Source organism: Ciconia boyciana, chromosome 21 (assembly GCF_034638445.1).
Source record: "Ciconia boyciana chromosome 21, ASM3463844v1, whole genome shotgun sequence".
Taxonomy (NCBI): Eukaryota; Metazoa; Chordata; class Aves; order Ciconiiformes; family Ciconiidae; genus Ciconia; species Ciconia boyciana.
This window is the reverse complement of record NC_132954.1, coordinates 8,087,803-8,100,980: the sequence shown is the minus strand read 5'-3', so window position 1 is coordinate 8,100,980 and position 13,178 is coordinate 8,087,803. Positions and strand designations below refer to the sequence as shown.

General features: G+C 51.1%; 1 protein-coding gene across 1 annotated transcript; it reads left to right on the top strand.

Annotated features, from left to right (window-relative positions):
* Window positions 1-3,597: 3,597 nt before the first annotated feature.
* SF3A3 (splicing factor 3a subunit 3) lies at window positions 3,598-13,178 on the top strand. Its single transcript, XM_072885138.1, has 17 exons — window positions 3,598-4,729; window positions 4,881-4,928; window positions 5,103-5,155; window positions 5,621-5,726; window positions 6,172-6,244; window positions 6,646-6,737; window positions 7,176-7,258; window positions 7,660-7,798; window positions 8,151-8,219; window positions 8,572-8,639; window positions 9,003-9,110; window positions 9,434-9,503; window positions 10,194-10,358; window positions 10,473-10,583; window positions 11,059-11,149; window positions 12,081-12,136; window positions 12,632-13,178. Exons 1-17 carry the CDS (start codon window positions 4,634-4,636, stop codon window positions 12,707-12,709), a joined length of 1,506 nt encoding a protein of 501 aa, XP_072741239.1. The 5' UTR covers window positions 3,598-4,633; the 3' UTR covers window positions 12,710-13,178.

The window sequence follows — 13,178 nt, the reverse complement described above, 5'->3', positions numbered from 1 at the left end:
CACGTTGTTGAAACCTGTCAGGCAACAAAAGTCTGCACTTCCCAGGTACCAAGGGCAACGGCTCCGACCCATGAGAGGCAGAGGGCTGCATACCAGATCCTACATGCCGATTTCTTTCAGGCGTGTTCCAGTTTGGACTCTGATTCACGGCCGTGTAACGCTGCTGGAGCCCGTCAGCTCTGCCAGCCGCTGGCATCCCACCTGCGCGGGATGGGGAGGGTTTCCTCCCCCGGCCACAGGGGCACAGGGGCTTGTACGAGGGCGGGCGCACGGTGCTGGCCGTGGGGCCAGGAGCTCTGCCTGGGGGGGCTGTGATGAGCACAAGTGACAGGGACGCCCGGCTGTGCCAAGCCTGGGCATTCCCTCCTGCCCCGCGTTCAGCCCTTACCTCAAGCCCAGCTGCAGGGGGTGATTTTACAAGCCGTGTGCTATGGGTCACAACTGCGTCTGGGCTAGCGACCATGGCTGCGAGACCCCGTCTGCCCTGCTTCCTGGGGCTCAGGGGTTTTCTCGGGAAGACAAGGCGGAGGCAGGCTTGCAGGTAGCTCAGAGTCACTGCGTGCTCTGCCTTGGTGCTCAGCACCCAGTGCTGCGTGGGCTGGACACCCGTGCTGCCCACCCCGTCCCCAGGCGAGCCCTGAGGAGCCGTGCTCCCCAAAAGGCAGGCCTGCTGGGGCCCTGATGCCGCATGAAGGCAGCCTTCTGCTTTCAGACAAGTCCTGGAACATGGAGGGTGAATGTTTACTTAAGCAAGCTCACAATAATTAATATCTTTATCAATGATCTGGACGAGGGGATCGAGTGCACCCTCAGTCAGTTTGCAGATGACACCAAGTTGTGCGGGAGTGTTGATCTGCTGGAGGGTAGGAAGGCTCTGCAGAGGGACCTGGACAGGCTGGATCGATGGGCTGGGGCCAATTGTGTGGGGTTCAACAAGGCTCAGTGCAAGGTCCTGCACTTGGGCCACAGCAGCCCCATGCAACGCTACAGGCTTGGGGAAGAGTGGCTGGAGAGCTGCCCGGCAGAGAAGGACCTGGGGGTGTTGGTCGACAGCCGCCTGAATATGAGCCAGCAGTGTGCCCAGGTGGCCAAGAAGGCCAATGGCATCCTGGCTTGTATCAAAAATAGTGTGGCCAGCAGCGCTAGGGCAGTGATCGTGCCCCTGTACTGGGCACTGGTGAGGCCGCACCTCGAATGCTGTGTTCGGTTTTGGGCCCCTCCCTACAAGAGAGACATGGAGGGGCTGGAGCGTGTCCAGAGAAGGGCAACGGAGCTGGGGAAGGGTCTGGAGCACAAGGCTGATGGGGAGCGGCTGAGGGACCTGGGGTTGTTCAGCCTGGAGAAAAGGAGGCTCAGGGGACACCTTATTGCTCTCTACAACGACCTGAAAGGAGGTTGTAGAGAGGTGGGGTCGGTCTCTTCTCCCAGGTAACAAGTGATAGGATGAGAGGAAATGGCTTCAAGTTGTGCCAGGGGAGGTTTAGACTGGATATTAGGAAATTTTACTTCACTGAAAGGGTTGTCCAGCACTGGAACAGGCTGCCCCGGGAAGTGGTGGAGTCACCATCCCTGGAGGTATTTAAAAGATGTGTAGATGTGGCACTTAGGGAGAAGGTTTAGTGGTGGACTTGGCGGTGCTGGGTTTACGGTTGTACGCGATGACCTTAAAGGTCTTTTCCAACCTAAACGATTCTATGATTCTATCATTTTGATAAGGGTAATTAAAGCCATGACATTTTCTAAGTACTTCTTCCTGTTTTCTCTGTTGCATATATTCTGCAGCAATCACGGCAGAGGGGAAGAGCGCGTGTATGCGGAGGGCAGCGTGGGGCTGCACGGCTGAAGGACGCTGTGCGGGGTGGAGTTGCTGTGTGGCTGCGGGAGGGGGTGTTGTCTGCACACCCTGCGCTTGTACGGGGGTACGAGTGAGTTTTGGAGCAGTTGTCCATGGTTAGGAGGACTTCAGGCACACGTGCCACCAGGCCGAATGCTGTGCTGAGTGTCCGGGAGATGCCAAGGCTGTTTCAGAGTGCATACAGTTGCATTTGTGCACGCGTAATAGACGGGAAGCAGCCGTGCTAGCAGTGTTTGGAACAGGACTTTTGGGTATCTATTTAGCTTTCCCCTCCTCCGTTCCCCTCTCTCCCACCTTCTGACACCAGCCCAGCCCCTTCCCACCCCTCAAGATTGCCCCGAGGCTGCTGCCTGCTGAGACGGGAATGGTTTCACAAGTGTCTCCTGCTTTTAACTTTGCCTTCTCCACTTTGCTGTTGCTTCTCGAGAAAGGCCATTGTGCCTCCAAGGCTGGGGTCGGTCCTGATCCCAAATCCAACGCCAGCATCTCGGGGCAGTCTGTGCCACCAAATGCGGCCAGCGCTGGGGAGAGCGGCGGGCAGGCCTGGAGGGGCTCGGCAGGCAGCCACCGGGAGGGCTCCCGCCTGCAGAACCCCCGGGCGCTGCGCCCAGCGGGGCTGGGCTGGGCTGGGCTGTGGCGGTGCCGGGGTCCAGCCGCTGCCACAGAGGGGCCGGCAGGACTCCGGGCAGGCAGGCAGGGCTGCGCAGCGTCGCAGCTCTCCCGGGGACGAGGCTTTCCCTCCTCTCCTGGCAGCGACTGCCGCGCACCCACCCCGGCTCTCTGCGCAGCCTGGACAGCACGGAGCCCAGCTGCTCCGCATAAACCAGCATTTTCTTAGTGACTGCTAACGATCTGAGTACAGTTTAAGCTGATGGCCTCATATAACACGACACTCTCCTTCACTCTTGATTTACTGGACTAGGAAGCGTAAGCAGTCGCCACAGCGGCAACCCTTTCCTCTGCCGAAAGCTGTCTGCAGAGGGCCCGGTGCGTGCAGCCAGCCCCGTGCACGGGGATTCAGCCCCGCTCCCGGCCGCGGGGCTCTGCCTGCCCCTTGCTGCGGTTCCCTCTCCAGCCCCTCTTCTCTCTCGACCATCAGACTTGCGTCCCCTCCTGCAGAGAGGGCGGCTCCAGGGCCCGGCCCTGGGCTGCAGTGCAGGGGGCACCCGGGAGGCGAGGGGTCCCCTGCTCCCAGGCCGACGCACGGGGGCTCGCGGCTGGACACCCTCTGCCCAGCCACCGGCCCAGGGAGCCGCGCTCTGCCCCCGAGGAGTCCGGCGGCGGAGCGGAGGCACGGCCCGCACAGGCCCACCCGGATGGGTCCTGGCCGGCGCGTCCCTGTGGCCTCGGGAGCGAGGGGCACTCGGTGTGCCGCCAGGCCCGTGCCAGAGCAGGACGCTGAGCCTGTTAATAACAGCGCTGGTGGCAACGGTGGAAAAAGGGGTGCCGGGGAGCTTTGCGAGCCCCTCTGTGGGCTCCAGTGCCCAGATTCTGTCCAGGTCACGCTGTCGGCACCTTTGGTTTTGTTGTTGCTTTTCTGGCACTTGCGCAATGATGTGTCTCTCCCTGGCAACAGAACGACTAAATAGCTGCTCGCAGCTGAGGCACTGGGGAGCTGAGACCACAGAAATGCCAGGGACCTGCTCCAAGGGGACTCCAGCTCCTCAGGCCTTCTCTGACGTGGGCTTCGGCCCAAGCCCTGCCTCCCCCCCTCCCCTGACCCCGCCGCCGCGGCTGCGGTGTGCCGGGTGGGTCCCACCACGGCCTTCAGGCCTGTGATTTCCTCCAGCAGCCGCTCTTGGCACCGAAACACCTCTCCCGCTGGCCTCAGCCCCCGCTGCTGTTTTCTTCAGCGGGCAGATGGGACAGAGAACAGCAAGCTGCTCCTTTGGGCGCGCTGTCAGCTTAGCAGCCGTCCCGTGCCTTACCGCCGCGCCCAAGCGCGCGCAGGTGACGTGTGAAGGAGCAATCGCTGGCGGCAGGAGTCCCTTCCCCCGGCTCCCCGTCCGCAGAGGAAGCGCCGGGGCGGCTGCCAGATCTCTGCGGGCTTCTGCAGCCCCGTGGCATCTGCAGAGGCGGCACGGGCCACCACCGCGGCCGGTGACAGCAGGGCCAGGCCAGGGCCACCCGTGCCCGGCTCTGCCCGGGCGGCTCCCGTGGCACCGGGCCGGTTGTTCACGGGCAGGTGGACGCCCCCGAAGCCTCCTGCGCCGGAGGGTTTCGCTCGGCGGCCGCCGTGCCGGCGGGGACCCCGCGCCCGGCCTGCCGCGCCGGGGCCGGCGCCGGGGCTGAGCCGGAGCCTGGGCCCGGGCCGGCAGCACGGCCCCGCCGCGGCAGCGAGGCGGAGCCGGAGCCGGGCCCGGGCCGGGCGGTGGCGCCCGGCGCCCGTCGTGAGGGTGCCCGGAGGAACCGAGAGGAACCGGCACGGTCCCGCCCGGGGGACGGGGACCGGTGGGTCTGAGGCGGCTCCGCGCCGCAGGGGCACGGCCGGGCCGGAGCCGCCTCCTGCCGGCGGCCCCGAGGCGGCCGAGGCCGTGCGCTGCGGCCCGACCCTGGCCGCCCGGCACCGGGCACCGGCGCTGCCCCCGCCCCGCCCCGCCCCGCCAGCACCGCGGCCGAGCGCCGCCGCCGCGCCGGAACCTCCGCGCCGGAACCTCCGCGCCGGGCGCGGGCGGGGCCGGAGCCTTCCCGCGGGACACAGGCCGGGCCGGAACCTTCCGGCGGGGCGCAGGCGGGACCGGAAGGGGACAGAGGCGGCTTCCGGGCGGGCGCGGGAGGATGGAGACCATCCTGGAGCAGCAGCGGCGGTACCATGAGGAGCGGGAGCGGCTTATGGACGTGATGGTGAAGGAGATGCTCACCAAGAAGTCCACGGTGCGTCCGGGGCCGTGGGGAGGGGGAGCGGCTGCGGCTCTCGCTCGCCCTCGCCCTCACCCTGGCCCTCGCCCTCACCCTGGCCCTCGCCCTCACCCTGGCCCTCGCCCTCACCCTGGCCCTCGCCCTCACCCTGCTCCTCTCCCCGCAGCTCCGCGACCAGATCAACTCGGACCACCGGACGCGGGCCATGCAGGACGTGAGTGCGCCGGGACGGGGGCGGGCGGCGGCCCCGGCAGGCCTGGGGTGGGCTCCAAGCGCGGCCCCGGGAGCAGCGCGGGGCAGGCCAGGCCTCTGCGAGTGCTGCCAGAGCGCCCGGGTCTCGACCCTGGTAACGTTCTCTGTGGCGTTTGGGCTTTCTGTTGTTTTCTAGAGGTACATGGAAGTGAGCGGCAACCTGAGAGACTTGTACGACGACAAGGACGGGTGAGTGGTTGTACGAACACCTCGTGTGGTGTGTGTGCACCTGAACGTCTGCTGGATGTGTTTTGCAGATGAGAACTTGGGGGCTCTTTAAGTCAGTTGTAAATATATGAGGAGTACTGCTGGTATGTGAGCCCAGGAATCAGGTTTTGGAGACTAAACCTGCTAGAGCACATGGGATATGTACATGCTGGATATATGCTTTTTGTTATTTTCTTGGTTTAAGTCATGGGGGGAGGCTGTGAGTTGCCTGGAGGGTTCGTAAGCGGAGCCTACAGCATGTTCGGTGGAGCCTCAACTCGTGAGCCTGGCGGACTGTGAGATCTGATGTGACTTTCTGAGGTTTGCAGTCAGTCTGGCTGGAGCTTTGTGTGATCAAAACACAGCACTAGGCCTGGAAAAAGATTGCATTGGTGTCAACGTGTTTTCCTTTCCACTTGTAATTTGTCCTTTTCCATGGACTCATAGCTTACGGAAAGAAGAACTCAGTGCCATTTCAGGGCCAAATGAATTTGCAGAATTCTACAACAGACTGAAACAAATTAAGGAATTTCACCGGAAGCACCCAAATGAGGTAAGTAGTTATCTGCTTCATAAGAATAGGTGATTTGTGGTCTGTTGGACCTCATCCCTACAATAAACAGACTTTTTTTCCCCAGTTTAATTGCCTTAACATACAAGTATTAAGTACACTAAAACATTTCTTGAGAAAAGGAGATGTCCAAGGTTAGGCAGTGCTGCAGAGGCAGTATGTAAGCTCCTGTGAGGGCGGTGTGAATAGGAGAAGATGCAAGACGCTAACTGTGTTCTCTGCTTGCTGTGTGTTAGCTCAGGAACCTTCTGCTGCTGAGCTGGCATTTGGTCTTGCCTTTCTCATGCTGGCTAAAGTCAGACTTGTTTTTTTGTGCAAAAGTAATGCTTTGGATACCTTTTCAGTTAGCAGTTTTGTTGTTTGCAACCTATTCTGAGACGTGAGCTGAAGTAATCATTTTTTCTGTAACTTCTCTGTGTTCTTGAAGATCTGTGTTCCGATGTCCGTGGAGTTTGAGGAACTGTTGAAGGCCAGAGACAACCCGAGTGAAGAAGCTCAAAGTAAGTTTGTAGTTTTTCTCTGAGGCCAGTTTAAGTGAAAATACGCTGCTTGCTTGAGAGGCGTTATTTAATGAGTTGTTCGATCTGTTTTGCATGTTTCAGAGTTCCACCTCCCTTTTACTAAATGGCTTCTGCAAATTGTTCTTTTGTCATTTAAATTCTTCTGAACTGCAGTCCCCTGGTATATTCCACAGTAGCAGTGCTCCTCTTGAGGAGCGTTCTAGTGTGCTTACACAGAGAAGCAGTCAGGTGTCTGATCAATGAGCGTCCCACTTGCATCGTAAACATTTTCCTTAAGCATAAATTATTCCACGGTGAATCCTTTTCAAGTTCTAAAGCGTATGTATAATAAGTAGGGAAGATTAAGCTTGTAATAAAGCTCTTTGTGATCTTTCCGACAGATCTGGTGGAGTTCACAGATGAGGAAGGGTATGGACGATACTTAGATCTGCATGATTGTTATCTCAAGTACATTAATCTAAAATCATCAGAGGTAAGTGGCTGCACTGGGCAACTTCAGTGCTTGAGGCCGAGGGGGTTCTTTTTGGCTGGTTCTTCGTTATTTGTTGCTTTTGTTTTTTCTTATGTAAATAAGTTTATTTCCAAACAGCTATTTCAAAGTCACTTTGTTGCACATACAGTTTGAAAGCATCTGAATTCCGAATGCTGCTTTATGACCCTCCTCCTTTGTTCTCTTCAGCTGATTTCTCTCTACCGTTAATGTAATGATGGCCTTGTAAAACCCTCTGTTTTCTGCTGTCAGGTACTGATAGGTGTCTAAGGCAATGTGTTAGCACACAGGCAACCCCAGGCCTCTGCAGTCCAGAATAATGGCATAAGCTAGTGCTTTTCTTCTGGTCTGGTAACTGGAAACTGGATGTTAATTTGGCTGCCTGTGTATAAAGTCTGACTCAAACTTCTTCGTTCTTAGAAATTGGATTATATCACTTACTTATCCACATTTGACCAACTCTTCGATATTCCCAAGGAGAGAAAAAATGCTGAATATAAGAGGTGAGCCTTTGCCTACCTGCTTCTTTTATGACAGCTGATGAGAAGTAATTTGCTGCTTAAGTGTACAGCTGCTAAGAACATAATTAATAGTCAAATTAACTCATGTAAGTTGGGTCACTGAGCTATAGTAACTCAGTCGTTACTACAGCCCTGAAAAAACAGGGCTGAGCCCTGAGAAAGCATGCAGCGCAGCAAGAATGTGGAAAGCCACATTCTACTCTGTGGAACGACCTTACTTTATCCTGGTAACTGATGCATCTAGAAGTCGTGTGTTGAAAACTGTCATAGTCTTGATGACTTCCCTTTGAGGTACTAGAGGGTAATTACTTTCCAAAGGTGTGGTTAGGGAAATACGTTAGAGGTTGATACTCAATTGCCTGTGCTCATGATTACTCTGCCAGGTACCTTGAGATGCTTCTTGAGTACCTACAGGATTACACAGATCGAGTGAAACCATTACTGGACCAGAATGAACTTTTTGGGAAAATTCAGACTGAGTTTGAGAAGAAGTGGGAAAATGGAACATTCCCTGGCTGGCCGGTGAGCAGTTGTGTGAATGCTGCTGTGTTTGTGATAGGTTTTCTGTGAATCATTTGTGTAAAGTCATCGCTGAGGTTAAGTCTGGTGTGCAAGGTGCATAGTCTCAAAGATGCACCTTGTATCTCAAAGATGCAATTTAATACTAACTTGAATTTGAAAACCAATGTAACCAGTTTGAAACAAACCTTTCTTAAGGTTTGCTTATTTTTTATCTTTTCTGTTGTTCCTTTGCTCAGTTTGGTGAGAGAATTTTTCTCTGTGAAATGAACTGCTTCTCTTGAGGTTAGAATATTATATTGCATGAAGTGTTGTAGGATGTCACAAAGATCTTGCATGTGGTTTTTCTTGGCAGAAAGAGACCAGCAGTGCACTCACTCATGCTGGAGCCCACCTGGATCTCTCAGCATTTTCCTCTTGGGAGGTATGTTTTCAGTGCTCTGCACTTAGTGCTAAATTTTGAGCAGGTGGAAGCTTAGTCATTTTGTTTCCTTTCATAATTTTACTTGCTGTGCTTTTGCCTCTGGCTCTGTGCTCTCTGAATAAAACTTGGATTATGCTGATGACTTAATTTCTCCCGTTAGGGGGATGTAACTTGAAAGATCTGGTTAGATTTGTCACATTCCTTGTTTTTCAGTGAGGAGTAATGCATCCTTGACAGTCCTTTCTTGAATGTTGTTTGGGGTTTTTTTTCTTTTTTAATGAGTTAAAATGAACGTACATCCATATTGTATTTGTTTAATAGCTTCTCTCTCACTGTGATTTACTTTGAACAGGAATTGGCCTCCCTGGGACTGGACAGATTAAAATCAGCTTTACTAGCCCTGGGACTAAAGTGTGGCGGGTAAGGTGCAGTCCTTTTATAGTTCCTTTTCCTTTTTGTATAGTTCCTTTTTGAGTTCTTCCTGTCTTGCATTCCTTTATGGGATACTTGTTTTGTCATCTCTGTTGTACAAGAATTACTTGAATGATGTTTGAAAGACAAAATGTTGAGAACCAATCAGGGGATACTGCGATCTACTGTTTTGAAAAGTGTCCTGTTCTGAAGTCTCTTGTATAGAAGAATTTGGTTTAAGGAAGACAAAGATAATAGGAAATCTCATGATCTCTTAAAAGCTAAATTTGGAATTTAGTTGCATGAATTCAGATAGTTCTCGGGAAATGTAAAACTATGGTTTGGACTCGTCTCCTCCCTGCTTCTCCCTAGGACTCTGGAAGAGCGTGCTCAGAGACTTTTTAGCACTAAAGGCAAATCCCTAGAAGCACTTGATCCTTCCTTGTTTGCTAAGAATCCAAAGACGAAAGGAAGCAAAAGGTGAGTTCCTAACGGTCATTCTCAGGTCAGTGTCGTTCTCCTCACTTGGATGAGAAGTATTCTATAGATGTCACTCTTGTGTAGTCGTGACAGAGAGATTCTTAGAGTAATAGAAGCTTTTCATGTTGGACCAAATAGTCCTGAACCAAATGGAAGACCGCAGAGCTGAATGGTTTGTGTGCGGTTTAGTTTACACGAGCTGTTTGGTACATGTTTCTGTTTTCTTGCTGTATACAAGTCAAATGTGTCCTTAGGAGTTCAGTGTACACATGATGTTTGCAGTTCTGGAATGGACTTCATAAAGTTTCTTTATCTATTTCCAGAGACACTGAAAGAAATAAAGATCTTGCATTCCTGGAAGCTCAGATTTATGAGTATGTAGAAGTTCTTGGGGTAAGGATTTTATTTTGCCTTTGAGCTTTTTATTTCGGAGCTGTCAAATAGTGGCTGGAAGGTCCTCCACATCTTTACCCAGTGCTTTCATAGTCAGCATGCCCAGAAAAGTTATTTTCACGTCCAGAGTCATAATGTTTTAAAGTTCATGTTAGCAGATAGCTTTTTCTGTCAGTAAGTAGAATATGATGGATTACTTACATTTCCATTAGCTAATTATTTGGCAGGCTTTTGTGAACAGACCCAGATACAGAGGCTACATGTTCCCTTGGGGGAGCCTGTCTTTTTTTTTTTTTTTTCTTCTCTCCTAGGCACCACATCCATGTAGATAATTTTATTTCATGCCTAAGTCACAGGGTATTGCAAACCTTTACTTGTTCTGCCTTGATGCTTGCCTTAAGTCCTTGCTTCAGTTTGGGGCGATTGCTTTTAGCAGGGTGGCTATTGCTGTTAGCTTGTTATCCTGGAAGTGCTAATGGTAGTACAAGTTTTTCGTTCTTTGGAAGTAGGAAATGTTATACTAAAACCTTAAGGTGGTGGGCTAAATAAAATGAGAGTTCTCTGTTTCGTACTGGTCTTCCATTCTGCTCCCTCTGTACATTGAGCAAGTGTTTCACACTGCAAGAGTTTGCCCTTATTTTGTTGCTGTCATGTTGTGTGAACAATTCCGTCTCTTTTCTCACACTCTAGGAGCAGAGACACCTCACTCACGAGAATGTGCAGCGTAAGCAAGCACGGACAGGGGAAGAGAGGGAGGAGGAAGAGGAAGAGCAGATCAGTGAGAGTGAGAGTGAAGATGAAGAAAATGAAATTATTTATAATCCTAAAAATCTGCCTCTTGGTTGGGATGGCAAGGTAACTGAGATTGTCACGTCTGGAAAAGTGGGAGATGTCGCTGACTCCACACTACTCTTCCGGTTGAACCCGCCTTGCCATTTGGCCTAATCTTTCTTTCTCTTCGCTTGTCAGCCAATCCCATACTGGTTATATAAATTGCATGGTTTAAACATCAACTACAATTGTGAGATTTGTGGGAACTACACCTACCGAGGACCCAAAGCTTTTCAGCGTCACTTTGCAGTAAGTAATGTTTTGCTACAGAAACGTCAGTACTGTGTTCAGATAATCTTTATAATAACTAACTAGTAAATCACTGGAGTCCCCAAGTGGCTCTTCTTCCACTTCTAAAACGGGGGTCTGGGCTGATGCTGCAGGGCCACGCGATTGGAACTATAAATCATGTAGGGCATACTAAGATATCTCTTGCAAATTTCTGCACGGTCCCTTCTTGTTTGAACACTAATTCCAGTATCCAGGTCTGATTGGTGCAGAGTGCCTGTTGACTGCCAGCGTATTGTTACTGTCAGAAAAAATATTGTTACAGAAAAAATATTTTTATAGAGGTTTTTAGGACTGGTAGATTTCTATTTTGATAGTATTTGTTTCACCCTGTCCAGATGCTAATATTATATTATAATATAATACTTTAGTCTCTGGCGTTGCGGATGAAGTGGCATTCCTTCTCATACACTGACCTCTTGCCTCTCCTCCCCAGGAGTGGCGACACGCTCACGGGATGCGATGCCTGGGCATTCCCAACACCGCGCATTTTGCCAATGTCACACAGATTGAGGATGCAGTCTCGTGTAAGTAGTGACGGCAGAACAGGGAACGTGTGGCATAAGAACACTCATATTGGCGCTCTCCAAAAATTTGTCTTACCCTATGACCAGAGACTAGTTTCAGGAAAGAGGGTAAGAAACATGGTGCATGTGGGATGACCCTTCCTCGGACCATCCCACCCAGCTCTTAAAAGGACAGTAGCTTTTTTTCCTTTGTTGGATACCTGCACGAGTAGATGCTTGCTGGGATTGCCAGCAAAGTGTTAATTTGTTGCCAGCTGTTTTGTCTGTGATGCTTCGTGTGTGAAATCTCAGCCAAGTGCTATGGGACACCATTTCTTGAGGCAGAGTGTGGCTACATCATCCCGTGTAACTCTTACTAATTGATGTTCGTCAACATCGTCATGGGGAAGCCAGAAAAACCTTCAGAAATGGTAGAGCCTATAGGCAGATTTTGAAAGCCTACAGTACTTGGGACTTACAGGGATCATAATTTAATGCAGCTAGTCTGTGCTGATGTTTTGAGGAGGCTACCTCATGCAGAGGTTGTTTCTTGAATCTGCCCCACTTAAGTTAACAGATAGAGGTTATGGTTCCTGGAGGTAGATTACTTCTTGCCTAGAAGAAACCAAACAGGTAAAGCCTTGATTTCCCAAACAAGCTATTATACCTTTGGAGCTGTATCTCTGAAGTAGTGTTTTTGGACCTTTGTCTCTTGTGTCCCATCCTGAATGATCACTTAAAAGCCTCGTTTGCTTTTGTTCTTGTGCCTTTCGGTAAATGGTACAGGGGAATGATACATTTGTAGTGGATATTAGATACATTCCTGGACTGCTGAAGTGACAGTGTTTTAAAAGAAAGAAGAAAGAAAAACCTCATGTGTATATTTTACTAGATTAAAAACTAGTATCTCGAGGGAAATGGCATCAGAGCCTGTATGACTTTGTATTTCCAGTGTGGGCAAAGCTGAAACAACAGAAGGCTTCAGAGAGATGGCAGCCCGATACAGAGGTGAGATGTTATAGAGGCATTTGGATGTCTCTACTCCTGCGTACATGGGAACCCCCCCTTTGCCTTGCGTGAACTGTCTGGCTCTGTCAAAAGAATTTCTGAGTCCCCTGCATGCTGGAGAGAGAAGCAGGAACCCATGCTGCTGGTTGCACAGCTCCCGTTAGTGGCGATGTATGAAAAGCACTTCTTGTGCCGTGAGCAGTGCGTTCACTTACACTAGTGCCTTTTCTTAAACTTCTGTCTCAAACCATTTTTCAACAGTATGCAGGGCAACTGTGGGAAATGCATTCTGTAGTACAGCTTGTAATTACTCTGACTCTGGATGAGCTCTTCTCATGGAGCCTGCTGGTAGATCCACTGCCTGCCGTCCCGTAGAGGGGTTCTTGGCAGGGTGGTCCCGTTCAGTAGGTGCTGCTGGAGCTAAAATTCAAACGCTGTAGTACAACCCGTGTCAGGCTGTGTCCAGCTGTCTCTAAACTGTTCATTCCATTCTAGGAGGAATACGAGGATTCCAGTGGGAACGTGGTGAATAAAAAGACCTATGAGGACTTGAAACGTCAAGGGCTGCTGTAGCTTTTCCCAAGTGAAGGATTTCACATCTGAAAAGCAAGTGGAGATGAGTCAGCAGCTCTGGCTCTTCTTCAGTTTCTGGATTTTCTATGTGCATGAATATAGATTTCAAGGATACTTTATAGAATAACTTTCTAGTAAGCCCCTTGTGAAAAGTAGACTTGTGACATTATTTTATATTAAAAAAACCCCACCAAACCTTGAAAAATAAAGTGGTTTTAATTTAGGAAGTGCTGAGAAACTTGTCTCCTTTCATCTGCTGGAAGGAAGAGATTTGATTACGGTATTTTTAAAATGCTTTTTATGTAGTTTGAATTGTCAGAAACAATTGCTTCTCTCTTATTCCCATTCTGATGGAAATTTTTTATGATGAGGATTGACTTTCTGTAAAGCATGCATGAACATTGCATGCTGACAACGAGTAACGATCCTGTACTGTATCTTGCTGTAAGCATATAGTTTTCTTTGGGCT